The 18024-nt window shown below is 40.1% G+C and overlaps 1 protein-coding gene across 2 annotated transcripts in view; it reads right to left on the bottom strand.

The window, feature by feature from the left end:
• Window positions 1-18024, bottom strand: part of LOC148321111 (PHD finger protein 14-like) — a 98507-nt gene that overhangs the window by 20490 nt on the left and 59993 nt on the right. Inside the window, exons 15-17 of one of the 2 annotated variants that reach the window (XM_088319320.1) lie at window positions 17281-17343; window positions 16013-16134; window positions 13234-14347 (exon numbers count right to left, since the gene is read on the bottom strand). In XM_088319320.1, the coding sequence (XP_088175446.1) occupies window positions 14341-14347; window positions 16013-16134; window positions 17281-17343 (192 nt within the window). In that variant the 3' untranslated portion in view covers window positions 13234-14340. Of the gene's footprint in view, window positions 1-13233; window positions 14348-16012; window positions 16135-17280; window positions 17344-18024 lie in introns of those variants that run through there. The other variant, XM_088319319.1, reaches the window with a different exon arrangement.

The raw sequence follows: 18024 nt of genomic DNA on the forward strand, positions 1-18024 counted from the left end.
GTGTGGATTATGTCTGTTTTTGAAGCTTGTTGAAGGACACTAAACCTAAAAAATATTGTAAAGGAAAGTCTGCTTTTCCTTCTACTCAATATTTAGTCAGTGTGTATTCTTGTGAGATATGATTTAAGACGTCATACAATACAACTTTATTTATATAGCACATTTCACAACAGCTGGACGTGTAACACAGCACTTTCCATATGGTGTTATATAAATTAGCAGGAAATTAAAACACATAAATACACAGTAGTGAAGAACAGCAGAACAGCGGGAGTCTCATGTTGAGTCGAAAGCTGAAGAATAAAAATGTGTTTTCAAACAAGTTTGAAGAGTGGACAGAGAGGGGGCTTGCCGAGCATTTAATGGAAAATCATTCCAGAAGGTAGGACCGGCAACAGAAAAGGCGCGATCCCCCTTGAGGCTGCGCTTAGTCCCCGGCACCTCCAGCAGCATGTGGTCAGCAGACCTGAGGCAGCGGGCAGGTGTGTAGGGGTGGAGGTACACTGGGGCGAGGCCATTTAGAGATTTGAAGAGAAACAAAAGTATGTTAACGCTAAATCTAAAGTGTACTGGGAGTCAGTGGAGAGAGGCCAAGATTGGCCCCATATGATCCATCTTGAGAGCTCCAGTTAAAAGACGAGCAGAAGCATTTTGGACCAGTTGGAGGCGCTTGAGGGAGGACTGGCTGACTCCAAAGTAAAGTGCAAACAGCTATTGTTGTTGACTGCCAATATATGTGTATGATGAGTGTCGATAATTTGTCACGCTTGAGCATATAAAAATGTGTCTTCAACAGTCTTTAACGGGTTTTCTCCTTCATTGAAGCGTTTGTTCCTGAAGTTTCATCATTATAAGTCACTCCGAACAACAACGCAAACAACCCACACGACAGTTAGGGCAGATGCTGTCAAATCTAATTGACAAAAATTATGTCCAGAAAAAAAGTGTGAGTTGCAGCGGCACAAAATGTGACAAGCAAGTACATGCTGATGACTGTGTTTTTCATACGCTGACTTACTCACACTGAGATACACATAGCAGCTTATATTTGGTTGGGCTGAGCAGACATAACTGCCTAACCACGGGACTTTTAAGTGCCCTCTGGCCACCCAATGAATGCATGACAAATGACCAACGTGTGTTTGTTTCACTAATGAGCACATTGTTGTCCACAGCCCACCAAACGATTTCACATGAATCTCCAAAGAAGGGAATAGGTAGCAGGTATGGTGCTCGGGACTTGTAAGGATTCCCTTAAATCCCATAAAGGGATCTGAGTATCGAGCACACATGCCGTACCTGACTGTATAAACTCATATATTTTTTTTTAACAGACAAAACAAACACTGTATTATTGCTCAGTCAAGCTATAAGTCTCATTGTAAAATGTTAGGGGAGAGAAAAAATTCCAAGTATGGTGTTTGTTTTAGAGTGTTGTGCTCAGTGATTGAATGTTTCTGAGCACAGATGGGATGTCAAATCGGATGAGTTTGTAATGGAATAGACCGTGTTCAGCGCTTTCAGCATCACACTGGAATTCTTGAGTTAAAAGTGTGTGCATTCTCAATCACTCCGTATGATTTTAACTCATTTACTACCATTGACGGCTAAAGACGTCAAAGATCCATTTTTTTTTTTTTTTTTACTCTGCTGGTAGTGAATTTTATCTTATAGAACTTCATACATTTCTAAGGACGGCCATCCTTTAGTCCTTGTATTTGTAGTTTTATTAGCCACGTTCCACATTTATTATCCGTTACTAAAGGTATAATGCTATAAACTGGTGGTCCCAAACCTTTTTTATATAAAATTTCTCAATTATATTTAATATAATTCACCATCACCACCATTAGAATAACAGAAGTTGTTGTTAGCTGCACTTTCAGAAGAACTCCAAGACAGCAGCATGAGTAAGCAGCTGCTCGGTTACGGGCCCGTCACCAACAAAACAGCAAAGCAATTAATGGAATTAAAATGTGCAATATGATGTTTCAACATCAAGAGGCGCTCGACATTTGTAAAGCCTCTGGGGGCGTGGAAGAGGAAAAATTATTTAGTCTGGGGTAGGAACATTATTTTCACAGCCTCCTATGGGATCGGTGTCAACTTTCGCGGGATTGGGATGGTCCGGGATAAATAGTTCGAAGGAGCAGATGGGAGCTGGATTATCCAGTAGGATAGTCAGGAGAGGAGACAAACTGTTGAGTAAATTATTATTATTTTATTTTAAGAGTAGCTGGCTTCAAAATGGGAGCGGGAGTTATTCTCAATGGGAGCAGGACGGTCGTTTTCAATGGGACGCGGCACAACAGTATTTTTTTATTTTTTTACAATGGTCGAAGACTGGGATGGTACAGGGTTCTTTTCTGTGGGAGTGGGATGAGACAGGAGTGAAAATCCACTCCCGGGTCACCTGTAGTCTTTGAGAGAGTGTGCAACAGTGCACATTTGAAACTCTAGCACACTAGAGAATATTTATTGAATAAAGTTGTTCTTCATATGAAAAAGTTAACATTGCTCATTATTTTTTCCAATACATATACATATTTAAAAAATCTTGTTCATTATATTACCATTGGGAAGCCATGAAATTAGTTATTATATTATTTATTTCTTGATTGGAGTTTTTTTTGGGGGGTTATTTCTCTTTTAAAACTCATCGATAACCTTGAAAACTTGACTTCAAGCATTTATTTTCAGCATGGAGGACATGGGATTTTTATTTTATTTTAGTGTCTTTACCCAGAGCTGGGCACTTGACCCTTTTTTGCCCATCAGACCCTCGCCCTCTGGCCGCGATCTCGGTACGGTTCGGACCGCGACACCTTATTCATTAATATTGTCGGCCCCCAACCCTGTTACCACAAAAAAATTACAAAAATAATAAAATAAAATAAAATAAAAAGTGTCCGTGCATGACACCACCGCGGGAGAGATGCTAATGGCTGAGGTTTACTTAAACGGCTTAAAAGGCTCCTTCGTCTCATTCTTCTTTCCTCTTCTTCACGAGCGTGCCGAATGCAAGTAAGTACGCACAATTGGTGTTATAGAGATTGAAGTGTTGCCCCCCCCCATTTTAATGGTGTGCTCAAGTAGCAGGTGGATGTAGTAGGTTACGTGATGTCAGAATAAACAAATACAGGCACGCTTGAACGGACACTGCTGTCTCGCGTACCTTCATGCACAAACAGTTGGAAGTGGCTATTTTGACGCGTTCTGAGGCAATTTTTGCCATTCGCCCATATCGCGAGTAGGTTCATCACACACACGAGGGCCGATTCGTGGGCCAGACTGAAATCCAACTCCGGCCTTTGCTAATTGAACCCTTTTCAAAATTTGTCACCCCCCACTTCAGCCCCTTAAATGGGCGTCCGGCTGGGCCTGAGAGCTGGACAGTTCCTCGTCCAGGACAGACCGACCACCTCTGTCTTTACCATTATTGACTAAATTATATGACCAATATCCATTTTCCTGGGATAAAAAAAAACTTAAGTAATTTAGGGATGGCAGCATCCACTCAGAACATCCAGACTGGCATTATTGCAATGCCACGGAATCATTGAGAGATTTAGCATGCTATATAATAGCCGTTATTGTCATGACTGAAAAGCATTCAGTGAAATACGTTTACAACATATAATCAATATGTTTGCTTGTGGTTGATCAACTACAAAGGAAGGTAGATGGTTCACCGGTTAAAAAAATGTCAGCAGATTTGATTAGTTATGAAAACACAGTTCCTGGCAGATTTACATAATAAAGCTAAGTTTTATCTCGGTCTTAATCACCTGGTACCACCAACCTCTATCTGCTCCAAACACTGCCCTTACACAGCAAGGTCCTTGATGTTATCAAAGCAATTTGGCCTGCTTTAATCATTGGAAAAATTGAGCATTCCCCACTCTACAGCCCTTGTACTTTGGAAGCAGACAAAATCCAATCACTCATAAGAGCGGTTATTGATTGATGTAATCTTATTGGAGTTAAGGTGGTTGAGAGGACGTGACTGATTGCTTTTGTCAGCTACATGTGTTGCTGTTGGCTGGTGATTCGTGTCCACTTTCATCTGGTATTTAATCTCTCAGTGATGCTCTCAGATCATCCCTCTGCAACCGCCAGGGAGACGAAACCAAATAGTTTAGGCTTTTATTGGCTTGCAACCACCTCTTCAAAACTGCCGTCAATTTTTTTTTTTTTGACTGACTTTCTTATCAAGAGGCACCATTCATTACCATGCAAAATAAAGTCACACTGATGAGCTCTGTATAAGACGGAAAAACGGTGATGAATAAACTATGCAGATTTTCTCATTCTCATTTCATTGCAGTGGTATCTCGCATTCTACCACAATCCATGGCCGGCTTTCTCGTTCAACTCAGTATTAAACAATAAAATACACTTTTAAATATTCCCTTAATTAATTAATTAATGAAAACTCTTCCCACGAGTACAATAAGTTTTCCTCACTGAGTCTCTCAGCCAATTACTTGGCAGTTTAGCAGGCTAAAGTTCTTGACCAAAAGGACCATTTTGACGAACCGGGCAAAGCGTTATCATGTAAAAGCAAAACAGGAAGACAAACTACACTGTTAGCATAGATTAGTGTTAACTAACAGTGTTAACATCAGCAAGTCTTTGATAATAATGTTGTAATAATGTTGTAATAATGTTCGGCGACATTGACGGTGTGGGGAAACACATAAATGTGTTTGGGTGGGCATTAAGACGTCCAAGCCGTTGACGATTTTATTATGTCCAGGACAGAAGTTCGTTAACAAGACAGTGTAAAGACACACGAGTTACAGCCTCCAGGTTGCAGCACATATTTATGCGAGGGTAGGGCTTGTTGTCATTCACGTTTAGTGGAATCTTAATAACAGTTTGCGCCCCCAAATCGCCGCTACGACTATAAATAGTACAATTTGTCGATAAGATAGTTCGAAGTACATCACTGCATAACATAACATACAAATCTAGTGAAAACAAGTCCTCAAAGATGGACACCAGAGTGAATTTTCACTCCCGTCTTATCCCACTCCCACAGAAATAAATACAATATTACAACAATACGATTTTATTTATATAGCGCATTTCACAACAGCCGGAGCTGTAACAAAGCGCTTTTTATATCCCATACTGTCCGATTCCGGACCGACCTAATCTGTCCTGTCCTGGTGAAAATGACTCCCATTCCATCTTGCTACCATTCAGAATGACTCCCACTCCCGGAACATGAATTAATTAATTAAATAAATAAATAACAGTTTGTCATCCCCTCTACCTCATGGACTCTCAAAGGCCCGTTTCCACCCAGGTATTTTTTATCCTGTCCCGTCCCATCCAGAGATTAAAGGTAAAGTTGATTATCGTGACCTGTGACAGACACTATAATTGAAAAAACTATCTAGGATTTCATGTTGACAATGTATGGTATTTATACCAGCAAGCCACATAACTGCGGTGTGCAGAATATAACTGAAAACAACTATAATCATGATGGCCACTGAAAAATAAATGTTTGTCAACTCAAACTAAATGTGCTACTGATTTCTGACTATACAGGTAAATTGGATGATAGCAGTGAGGAACTTTATTGTGAATGATCTAGCTGAGAAATAATGCTCCCCTTTAGAAATGAAGCTCTGGACCGTATTGAAGCTTTGTGTCTACATTCATGAAGCATGTATTCACAGTGGGACTTCGAAAAACTTCTATTCTCTATTGCAGCAACGGAGTCTTAACCCAAACGGGAGAAACAAGGCAGTGAATTTATCACAGGTGGGAAATGCAATTACCAAGGGAGTGGCCACATGACAGAAATCAATATGACACAAAGCACTCAGCCACTGACTTTCATCCATGATAAAGTGTGTCAGTGTCTTTTCATTGAAAGAAGATTATTGGACTTTGCAAACCTCCTACTTTTTGATTTACTGTTGGCTCGCTGACTGAACAGAGCCATTGTTCAAAGAGAGAGAAGTAATGAATGGACTTGTAAAATATTCAGAAAACACCTCTAGAGAAAAATCCATGTCAGAATGGCTGTCTTTATTAGGTAATCTGGATCAAAGTAATTTAGTGTTATAAGGGAAACAAATGAACACTAAAGAGTACCGATCTTCCCTTCCTGCCTGATGCTGTGACATTAGCTGAACTTTCACTTACTATCCATAAGGTGGCCCTGGTGGACAGATAGAAGGTAAAAGGAAAGAGGACCAAAACCCATTTCATTCTGGATACTCCATTAGGAAATCAAGACAACAATCTATTTTATACATATAATGGCTCTTTTTTAGTACTGTTCAGTCTAGTTTGAGTCTCCAACCATCCATCCATCAATCATCTGTACTGCTTCTCCTCACGAGGGTCGCAGGTGTGCTGTAGCCTATCCCAGCTGCTATCGGGCAGTAGGCGGGGTACACCCTAAACTGGTTGCCAGCCAATCACAGGACACACATAGGCAAACAACCATCTGCGCTCACACTCATGCCTAGAGCCACATTAGAGTGTCCACTCAAATTTTTGGGAATGTGGGAGGAAACCGGAGGAAACCCACGCAGACTCCACGCAAGACTGTTAGAGCCCGAATCTAACCCACGACCTCTGCACTGTGGGGCCATTGTGCTAACCACTCGACCACCATGTCGCCCCTTGAGTCTCCATATAACCTGCAATTATATTTTTGGAAAGCCAGAATACCCATAAAAATCTCACTGAATGCCTCTGTGGTTGTGCAGTTCCGAAATCTTTCAGGAAAATGTCTCCAAAATCACATTTGACACCTTGACCTATCAGCATGCCGCAAGACACTTCAGCACAAATTGAAAGACCTGAACATACGACTAAAATGTCTTGATATGTCTTATTAAAAAAGGAATAGCCTAAACAATATGTGGTAAATAGTGCAAAGAGAAGACTATACACCAGGGGTCTTCAACCCTGTTCCTCGAGGGCCGGTGTCCTGCCCGTTTTCCACCTCTCCCTTGTGCAACAAATCTGAGCGATCGTTATCTAGCTTCTGCAGACCTTGCTGATTATCTGATCATTTGAATCAGCTGTGTAGCAGCAGGGAGAGATGGAAAACCTGCAGGACATCAGCCCTCGAGGAACAGGATGGAGGACTCCTGCTATACACCCTACAACAATGTCTAGAAACATTTCCAAATAACTGCCCTAGCTCTTGAGCGAAAAGGGTGGGGTCAGCAAAAACAAAATGCCACCATTATATCAGTTCACCAGGCCTCGTGTCAGAACAGTAATGGGACACGTTCGCATCACTGAAAAGGTTACTCATCTCCACAACTTCTTCAGCCTCTTTATCCATCACTGGGGCTATTGGCCTCAGATCCATATTGTAAACATTAGTGAAGCAGAGTCGTTGTTTGGGTTATTCACTTATTTTCTGTCTCCAAAGAAAATGGGTACCAAGGACTTGCTTCCGTGACTTGCCATAACTCATCTCATGCAGGGCAAAAGATTAATGATTTCTGGTGGAAAGGTCAGATGGCACAACCGCTTCAGCCATATATATATTCAATAAATAGATTCTGGCCTTTTTTTAGAAGCTTAGTCATCTGGGACGGACTCAGAGTAGAGCCACAGCTCTTCCACATCGAGAGGTCCCAGATGAGGTGGCTCGGACATCTGATTAGAGGGCCTACTGGATGCCTCTCTTCCTTGACCCAGCTGGGCACGTCCCATCAGTACATGGCCACGAGGACAACCCAGAACAAGCTTGTGTGACAATGTACTGGCTGGCCTGGGAATTTCTCAGGATCACGTCCAAAGAGCTTGACGAAGTGCCAGGAAAAAGGGATGTCTGGGCTTCACTACTAAAGCTGCGCCGCAATTTGACCCGAGATAAACAATAGTAAATGGATGTAAGGATGAAGATAGCGGCCCAAACCAACACTGGGCAAAACCAAACAATAAAGCCGTTTTGAAATTTAACACAATCCCCATATTATGTATTAAATGCCAACAGAACAGTTATCACCTTATACCTTAGTCAACCCCCGTAGATTTGCATATTTTGTTTAAATTTTTTATTTCAATAAATATATTTTTACGTTTTTTCGTACAGCAGAGATTGTCCCAAGAAGTTCCGCTAGGCTGGACGTATGCATGTTCACGTTGCCACAATGTCACCTACGTACGGGAGCTGATTCAGCTACACATCTGACAAACGTCATTCTCATGATGGAATGACGAGGAAAGACCTCCATCCTAATTGCTAAGCTATAAGACTGACACAGGAATTAACTGCTTGAGGTGATCTTGTCCACTTTTCACAGACGTCAGGCTGGAACCTCGTCAAAGCGGAGATGATCCAATGTCGAACAACAAAATAGCAGGCAAATTAAAAAGTCTCTGGACTCCTGAGGGAAAATATAGTCACTAAACAAAAATGGAAACGGAAACTAATTACAGAATGACACGCTGTACATCAGCCAGGAGGAGTGGCCTTTAAGGCGAAAATTATATTCATTTGCAAACAGTTGTCATCCACCTGGTTATCCAAATGAAAAGAAGCCAGCGCACACCGCACCGCGATACGGAAATATTGCCAAGCCGCTAGGCTGTTTCTCCGAAATTGACGCGGGCTCGCACAGCTATGCCGAGCTGCATCTGTGCCTGGACAGAATTAACATTTGTGTCGCTAAATGTCTGAAAACTACGACTAGCCACCAACAAAATTTAATTGCACATTCCTACTCTTGTCCACTTCAATTTGTAAAATTAAAAACACAATCAGCACAATATATACATTTTGTGAAGGGGATAGTGTTTTTCTTTCCTCAAAGCAGCTCATATTTTTTTGTCAATGATCAAAAATGTGCATGTCGCTATTATATTTTTACAGGTTGAAGTGGAGAAGAGTAGAAAAATACACATGAATTTTGGTGGCGCCGGGTCATCGTTTCAGATAGTGATGGGTAAATGAAGCTTCAAATCTGGTTCATGAACCAGTTTTAGTATTTTTGGACTCCTATAGATGGCACTCTCTGTTCAACATTGGGCTGAAAGCACAATGAATTGCCATTTTTAAACCTTTATTCAAACCAACAGTGCCGTCTAGAGGACTCAAAAAATACAACAGCTGGTTCATGAAGCAAATTTGAAACTTAATTTTCCCATCACTGGTTTCAGACACTAGGAGACAACATAACGTGACAAACCAAGCCAGGAAACGATACTACAATGCTTGCGCGAAAGCGAGAGTCTGCTTCATTGTCCTTAAATGATCCAGAAGCCCAACCCCCACAACCCCGACCAGCCAACCCGTGGATTGAAATACTGATAAGGTATCCTGCTGTTTGGAACTGGCAGTTTCCTGTTTTATAGCAACTTTCAGAAGATTGGAGCAGCCTCATTGGATGTGAGCTGGCTGTCGGTCACGTTGGATGGGCTGGGTCGAGCGGTCGACACTCAGACTCAGGCGATAAGTGAACGCAGTCGCAGGTTGGATTCGACTCTTGAGACACTACACACAGTGGATAACAAATAGCAGAAGTTGCTGATTGTGTTGAAGAATTGATTACAAATTCAGCAATGGACTCAAGGCTGACTGAAATTACTGTCGGCAAGTTACCAAAACAACTGTTATACGGAACTTCTCTCCTAGACGTGATTGGTGCCGGATGCTTGGTATATCTCCTTCCCTTATCTGAGCCCCTCATTCTTCTGTTTATTTGTTCCTGATTGGGCCAGCCGAGGCTGTCTCCATGACAATGTGATATGTTTTGGCATGCGAGCGAGGACATCCTAACACAGACAGACTTCTTACACACACACATCCATAATTCTATATTGAACAATGCCTTTCGTATGATCTCCAATACATTGTCTTCACCCAGTGACGGCTCAGGTGCGTTGAGGATACGCTCGCCTTGGATAGAGTGATAGATACCATAGATAGTCAGCGTGTCTTCCCCCGCCGCCTCCCACAAGTGCAAGTCTTGAATCCTATTGTATTGTTCTTTATGTGGCTACAAGAGTGTAAGGGTATAACTGGATTTTTTCATGTAACTCCCTTCCCTTTCTCATGTTTTCCCTTTTCTCCATCTAAGAAACTGCAAAGCAGCGAACCGCCAGGCTTCCCGTTCTCCCGCCCTCTCTCAGTCATGTTGTGACCGTGAAGAAATTTCAAACCTATGAGGGAGCCACCGGAGCTGCTACATTCCTCTCATGAGTCCTGCGCGGAATGAGTGGAAGGAAATCGAATAAAGTGACAGTCACATTGATGATAAAATAAAAATGATATTCTGAACAATCATGACGTTTTAAGGGGGTAGTGAGTTAGCATTCAGGGATTTCTGTGACATTGGGGCGGCACGGTGGAAAAATGGTTAGCACTATGGCCTCACAGTGCAGAGGTCATGGGTTCGATTCTGGCTCCAGCCTTCCTGTGTGGAGTTTGCATGTTCTCCCCGTGCCTGCGTGGGTTTCCTCCCGGTACTCCGGGTTCCTCCCACATTCCAAAAACATGCATGGCAGGTCGATTGAACACTCTAAATTGATCCTAGGTATGAGTCTGAGCGCGGATGGTTTTTCGTCTGTGTGTGCCCTGTGATTGACTGGCAACCAGTTCAGGGTGTCCCCCGCCTACCGCCTGAAGACAGCTGGGATAGGCTCCAGCACACCCGTGACCCTCGTGAGGAGAAGCGGATGGATGGATGGATTTCTGTAATATTTGGCAGCTCTGTGTTCAGCTCACATAAACAACCATTTGGAGTTTTACGCTTTTTTGAGTCTTGTATGTCACACAAATATTAAATCCATCCAAGTGTCTGAAAACATTTTATCAATGATGTGGAGAGACGGAACAGCCACTTCCATACGGGCTCCTTTGTTTAAGAACAATATTTTTACCAATAAATGGTTCGGCTGAACAATACTATGACTGCTTTTTGTGAGGCAATTGCACAATCAGAAGTTCAGAAGTTCTGTCTCACCAATTAAAAAAATATGCAAATTCAGCCATTTTAATCGTGTAATCATAAACATAATTGGATTTACCATGAAAAACAATACACAGCACAGACCAGAGAAGTAAAATTGAGCGTAGGCACATGGCACAAGTGAAACTCAGGTGTGTACATATGCATACACTGTTTATCCATGGGCATATATATACACACACGCACGCACACACATCTGATGATTAAAGATATAACATGCAGCAGATCAATTTCAGTTTTAGTCTGCATGGGGTAACAGCTTGTATGAACCAGTCCCCACCTACAATGGCAGTTCCCAGGTGATAAATCACAGATGACAGAGGGCATTACACGCACAAACGGACCGCTGCTGCCGCATGTTAGGAGCAATTAATTAGCTGGCTGACACTCATTTATCACTGCGGCAATAAGATGAAAAGTCAAGAGTTTATTAAAGCCCCACTTAATTGTCAAGAGTTATAAGCCAGAGGCTGAGAAAGCTCTCACACACACACACACATACACACACACACGCACAGCGTAATTAATGTAAACAAATTTGTAGCAAATGTGACTTTTAATCAAGTATACATGTACACAAACAAAATACAAGTATCACAATATAGCTAGCTACGCTTCTGTCCAGTTACACAGTATTGTAATTATGTTCTGTTAAAAATCAAGTAGGTTGGGTAACTGATATAGTCATGCATGGAAAACAGCTTTTGGACAATGTATGAAAAAGGACAACGAATCAGCAAAACCAAGCTCACATCTACAAAGACCAATGGAATTTGTTGTTCGCAAAAGCGGTACACCATTTGCACTACTGGTCCCAGAAGCTTGGAGACAGGAGCCTCTATTTTCCACAAAGTGACATTTGGGGCCACAGTGTGACACTTGTCACATGCCCTTACAGAGGAAAAAAGCAGAGCTTTTGACAGTACTGACTGAGCACCACAAGGGACGTGGAGACAAAGCTGGTCTGCTTTCTGAAGACATTGTCAGTTAACTGTCAACTTCTGGATATGACGAATGAGGAAGACTTGTAAATTCCCAAAGAGAATACCATTTGTTTTCACATGATGCAATTACTACTCACTAACCTAACACGTCTCTACGACAGAATCTGTAATGTATCATTAAGCTACATTACACACAGGAGTGCTTTTCTATTCTGTTCAGCTTCTCTCAACCATCTGTGGCCTTTCACTTAAAAAGAAATATGCACACACATGCACACGCAAAGTTGGGAGAAGTTAAATTTACATTAATCAAAATACAGCTTAATATTGATCTAGCTGGGTAGGCGTACTTTGTGTTACGTCACCTTTCCTTTGAATGGGACCTGCTATTTTTATAGTACCTGGTGAAAAGACTTTACAAGTAGGTGAAGCTGATACCGCTATTCGCTTTTTGGGATTCGGCATTGTTGCACCGTCGGAGCTTTTGAAAATTTCCAGTCTGAATGATGAAAATAAACAATCCTGTTGCTGTGTCTGTTCTGTGAATGTTGCAGTATTGTACTCTAGTCTCCATTTGGCAGCTATCCATTTTCTTGCTGCCAACAGTTCTCCTCTCGAGGAAAAGCTGAAGGCCAACAACCAGATGTTCTAACCATTGCTTCACTGTGCTGCCGCCACACCAACTTCCAACAAAACGAACATGACAAACGGACTTTGCTGCAATTTCAGAAAACAAAAGGCTCCTTCTTCAGCATTGAATGGATTAATTAATCACAATTAAAGACAATACTAATATATATATATATATATATATATACAGGGCTGTCAAAACTAAAGCGTAAAACTCAGGTGATCAATCCAATTTTTTTTACTCAGTTAAATATTTTAACTCAGTTAACTCAGTTTGATTTACTTCAAAAATAATTTGCATACTTTGCAAATATTGTACCATATTAGCTGTGCATCCTTAGCACGTCTCAGAACAAAACACCGTGTTCAAGTTACCACTGGGCCTTGCAAACCAACACTGCTGGAGTGTGGCGCTTGTGGGCAGTTTTGGGAAATGTTTCTAAGAAAAATGCCTGTAAAGATGCCTCCATTTAGATCGTATTCAAGAATCAAAGAAAGCTATTAGAACATTCTTTGAATTAAATATACTTCATATTGGGTGATTTCGCATCAATTCCAAGATATTATTCAAGTAAATATCTGTTACAAGCTTCACAAAAAAATAGTAGTTGGAAAATATAATTAATCGCAATTAATCATGGAATTTATTGTGATTAATTGACAGCACTGATTATATATATATATATATATATATATATATATATATATATATATATATATATATATATATATATATATATATATATATAGGGCTGAGATTAATTTGATAAAGTTTTCACGTGATTAAATATTTTAACTCAGTTATATTTACTTCAGAACAATTTGCATATTTTGCAAAGCCAGATTGAAACACTGTACATCTTTAGCACATCATCTCAGAACAAAACACCAACACTGCTGGAGTGTGGTGCTTAGAACTCAATATACTGTAGAGGTTTTGAGAATTGTTTCTAAGAAGAATTCCTGCAAAGATGACTCCATTTAGATCGTATTAAAGGATCAAAGATAGCCATTAGAACAGTCTTTGATTTAAAGTACACTTCATATTAGATGATTTTCCATTAATTACATTATATTTTTCAAGTAAATACCTATAAAAAGCTTAACAAAAAAAAGTACAATGTGATTAATAGCGAAATTGTTTGCGATTAATTAATTAAAAACTGTAAAAGGCTAAACTGCACTAATATACATCCATCCATCCATTATCTGTACCTGTGTGTGTACTTTTTTTTTTAATCCAAAAGGCAACTTAATGCATAACTGTCAGTCAGTAGTGACACAGAAACTAAATTAATGGATCAAATTCTCGTGTTCAACTATCATACTGATACCTATTTCATTGGTGCATTTACTACATCCAAATTGGTAAATTCCTGATGCTGTGCCACGACATCCCACGTCCAAAATGACATCACATACTTGGTGTTTCTCAATGTAACTAAAGAAATAAAAATAAAAAAAGACTAAACAATAGAGTGCCACAAAAAAAAAAAAAAAAGACAGTCATCACTCAACCTAGTTAGTGGTAGCAGCAGTTGAGCAGTTTGAATGTCAGGATGCGATGTGTGATGTGAGTTCATCTGAGAGCAATTCAGATTTTGTCAGTTTCCGTCGGACCGCTGTTCGTCCAGTTTGGATCAGAGGTCATTGTGGGCTGTAGGGGGCGATCTTGTTCTCTCTCTTGTTCTTCAGCCTCTATCGACCGTCATTCTTCAAATGCCTCAATTTTGCCTTTGTTTTTCTCTAAGCCAATGGTCATCGGTCGCCAGTTTTTATGCCAGGTGAGGTGGCTGCCCCGGCTCTCACAACCTGTGCAATGCAAAGATAGAAAGAGTCAGGGCAGCACACCTCAAACCCCGACCAAAAAAAAAAAAAAAAACCCTCACGACTTTTACACTAACGTAATATTAAAATGCTATTAATTACTTGTAAAAACCACAATAAATAATGCACAAAACACAACACTTCATATAAGTACGTTTACCATTTTACAAAGCTCCAATTACATCTATGGGAATGTGTTTTGCATTGAAAAGAAAAAGACAAAATGTTCAATAACCTTTAAAAGTGAACTTAATTTAACTTTCGCCAAGGTTTTGAATGCTTTTTACCCTTAGCCTTTTAATTTCTGTTCTCTAACAGGGAGCTGAGAGGCAAAATTCACAACTGGTGAATGATCCATGAATCGACCAATACATTGGTTGAATTAGAATTGCCATCTAAACAGACTTCTCGACCACGCTCGTCACATTTTGACATCATGAGACCAAGAAAATGCCTAAAATTGAGCTTAGAGAGTCACAGAGTGTCATTAGGAGACTGGAAGAGTGACGGAAAGGCGTATAAGTGATGGATGTATTGGTCATTTCATGGATCTATGAATTCTGTCATACAACTCCTGTTTAGAGAACAACAGGTTTTGCCGAAAGGACTGAAAGCTTGAACAGATGGACATGCAATGAAAAGTTGAGATCAAGCCACAAATGCACACTATTTTTCGTGGTTAGTGTCCACATTAAATTGGTTATCCACACAGTCATAATTGTGAATGCAGTGATTTGATGACAATGGGGAATGACTTTTTTTTTTTTTTATAGTGTGGAAAAAATCCTTCCCACTCGACTATTTCCCAAACTTTATTGAGACAGGGCACCTTTCTTACACCAGAGCAATCTCACGGGCACCACCAAACAAAAATGAAACCCCAAAGTATCACTAATCAAAAAATAAATAAATAAATAAAAAAGATTTAATCTCCATTTCCATACAAATTTAATTACTCTGTCAAAATCCGGGCCTGTTTAATTGAACACAAATCTGATATACACTAGGAAGCTCATTCTGTTGCATGAACAGCAACAGTTTATTGAACCTTCTTACATCTGATCCATCACTGGGATAGATACTGTAGAAAAATATAACCATTGCTGGCATCGTACTGTAGAGAAAAAGTTAAATAGGATCATATATTATTATTATCATCAATATCATTAATAATAATAATAATAATAATATTCCCTTTATTAGTCCCACAATGGGGAAATTCGAGATTCGAACCCAGGCCTCCTGGGGAGACTGGGTCCTGAACGCGGCGCCTTAGACCACTCGGCCATCCTGGCAGCCTATTATTATTACGGTCAGGTGCCATTGGCACCCTTGGTTGGGAATCACTGCTCGATACAATTCCAAGAGCACAGCACAATCTTTATGTCTGCACCTGGAATTCCAAGAAAGAAGCAGACTAAATTGTGCTATTCATTACATGGTAAATAAGTGCGCAAATGTATGTGGCAGGTCAATACTGAGTGCCTATGGAAGAGGTAGGGTCAGCCCTATACATCTGTTGAGCCTAGGCGCTAAAAGCCTAATGAAGACTGAACTTTAATCATCGGGACAGTGTCTGTGTAACACGCACGCGCAGCAAATGTCAAGCCTCACGCCATCTATGACCCACATACACTCACATTCACTCACCTCACAAGATTTTCATTGTCCCCCGGTCCTTTACAGGTTGTACACTCAGTCCTCGTGTCATCTGCTTTGTTTTTTTTAAGCACAGCAGACTGTCGCTGTCTGCGTTCCCTTGGCAGCGAGTCCTATGGAAACATGGATGAGAACAATCAAATTATGTATGGGGTAAATATTTCTCACTGGAATGTATAAAAAAAAAATGCGCATATGATTATAAATATCAGTTTAAAAGGGTCAAAAATCTATTGATGGAATCAAGCCCAGGACACTGACTGGACAGGCAACAATAGATCCTTACACTCTATTAACTGAAACTTGAAGCTCCCAAAAAATGCTGACAATGCTGCTGTTATTAGGAAGTAACGATACATTAAATGAACCGACGACGTAATCCGCACAAACCAAGGCCTCGCTTAGCATCTGTCCCGGTGATTTTCTTGGAAACGGCACAGGCTCCCAATCGGGGCTTCATTTGGCATGCCCACTATTTCTCGAGACAAGCCCTGAAGCATCGACACATCACATAACATCTCTATAAAAAGGCAAGTTTCCCCAGATCGGTTTACCAAAATCAACCATAATGACTTAGAAATGAAATTGACATAATAGAATTCTTATAAACCATAATTCCTCCATGTTATTACGGAAGAAGACTCTTTTCAAGAGAGAAGCTGCAGTCCACCTTCTTTTGCCTCCTAAGTAAAGGTTAATGCATAATAATTAGTTACCATGCTTTTTAAGTGTTTTATTTCTTTTATGCTTCACTTAATTCTATACTACATTATATTTATTTTTGACCAAACACTTTTTTTTAAGTTAATATAAATAGGACTTAGTTTGGGAGCTGGAACAGATTCATTGCATTTCCATTCATTTCAATGGGAAAAATTACCTCGATTTGTGAACGTTTCAAGTTACAAACGAGCTCATGGAGCCAGCTGATTTCCCAGCATTCTCAGCAATGCCTTCATGCACTCCTACATTCGAAACTGTTGGATGCTCAGGACACGGTGATCAGGTGAATTGTCATGGTGAACCCGAGTTGTCCCGCTAATATAGCAAATGCCGCAGGATCTTTTTGTAGGAATACTGGTTCATTTTCTGAACAAAACAGGAAGGTGAAAACTTATGGTTTGCGTTTGAAATGTATCTTTTGAGACGCCAGTCCTGGAGATTTTCTTGTATGTGAGGGTATATTGTGGTGTTTAATGCTGTTCAAACTTAAATTTCGACAAAAGCAATTCTGTCATTCTTTGAAATGAGCGACAAACCTCAATCTTGTCTTCTCTCTCTTCACAGAAAGGATTATTCTTTCTCTTCTGCCCTCTGGTTCTCTGTTTACAAGAAACAAAACAATTAATTTAATAAAAAAACGTTTTCTATCATTGTCATGTATTACCTGCATTAAGGTATTAGTTGTATTAATTAATTAAGGTTTTAATTTAATGTACTAAGTGTACACATCAATTGAAAAGCCCCAATCACATGATTTCCAGAGTTAACTTGCGATTAATCGCAATTTAATCGCACATTTGATTTCTGTTCAAAATGGACAGTAAAATGTTTTTCAAGTTTTTGATACTCTTGTTTCGCATTCACTAACCTTTTTGTTCCCCCACTACTGATCAATTCATACACACATTTTTTTTCCCCCAGTGTATGTCTGCGTGGCCCGGTACCAACCCCTGCTCTTGTTAAGATGAAAGTGTACCAATTTACGTCATGAAAATATTGTTGTATCTATTAGTTTATTGATAAAGTCATTTTACAGTGATTCATAGTTATTTGAAGTTCAAGCGTGAAAAAACTTGAATCATTGATTATATGCTTTTTTTCTTTTTCAATGATTGGTTTATCTTCTAGCACTTTGTTGCATTTCCAATGAAATGAAAAGTGCAATATAGTTCAAATTTGATTAAGGACAAGCGGTTCAGAAATGGATGGCTTGTTTTGAGCTACATGTGAACAGAATTTTTAAGCCACTAGGTGGCAATAGTTTTTCATGTAGGATGTGC

The sequence above is a fragment of the Idiotropiscis lumnitzeri genome, chromosome 16, assembly GCF_059441095.1.
Source record: "Idiotropiscis lumnitzeri isolate Australia: NSW breed Sydney's pygmy pipehorse chromosome 16, RoL_Ilum_1.0, whole genome shotgun sequence".
Taxonomy (NCBI): Eukaryota; Metazoa; Chordata; class Actinopteri; order Syngnathiformes; family Syngnathidae; genus Idiotropiscis; species Idiotropiscis lumnitzeri.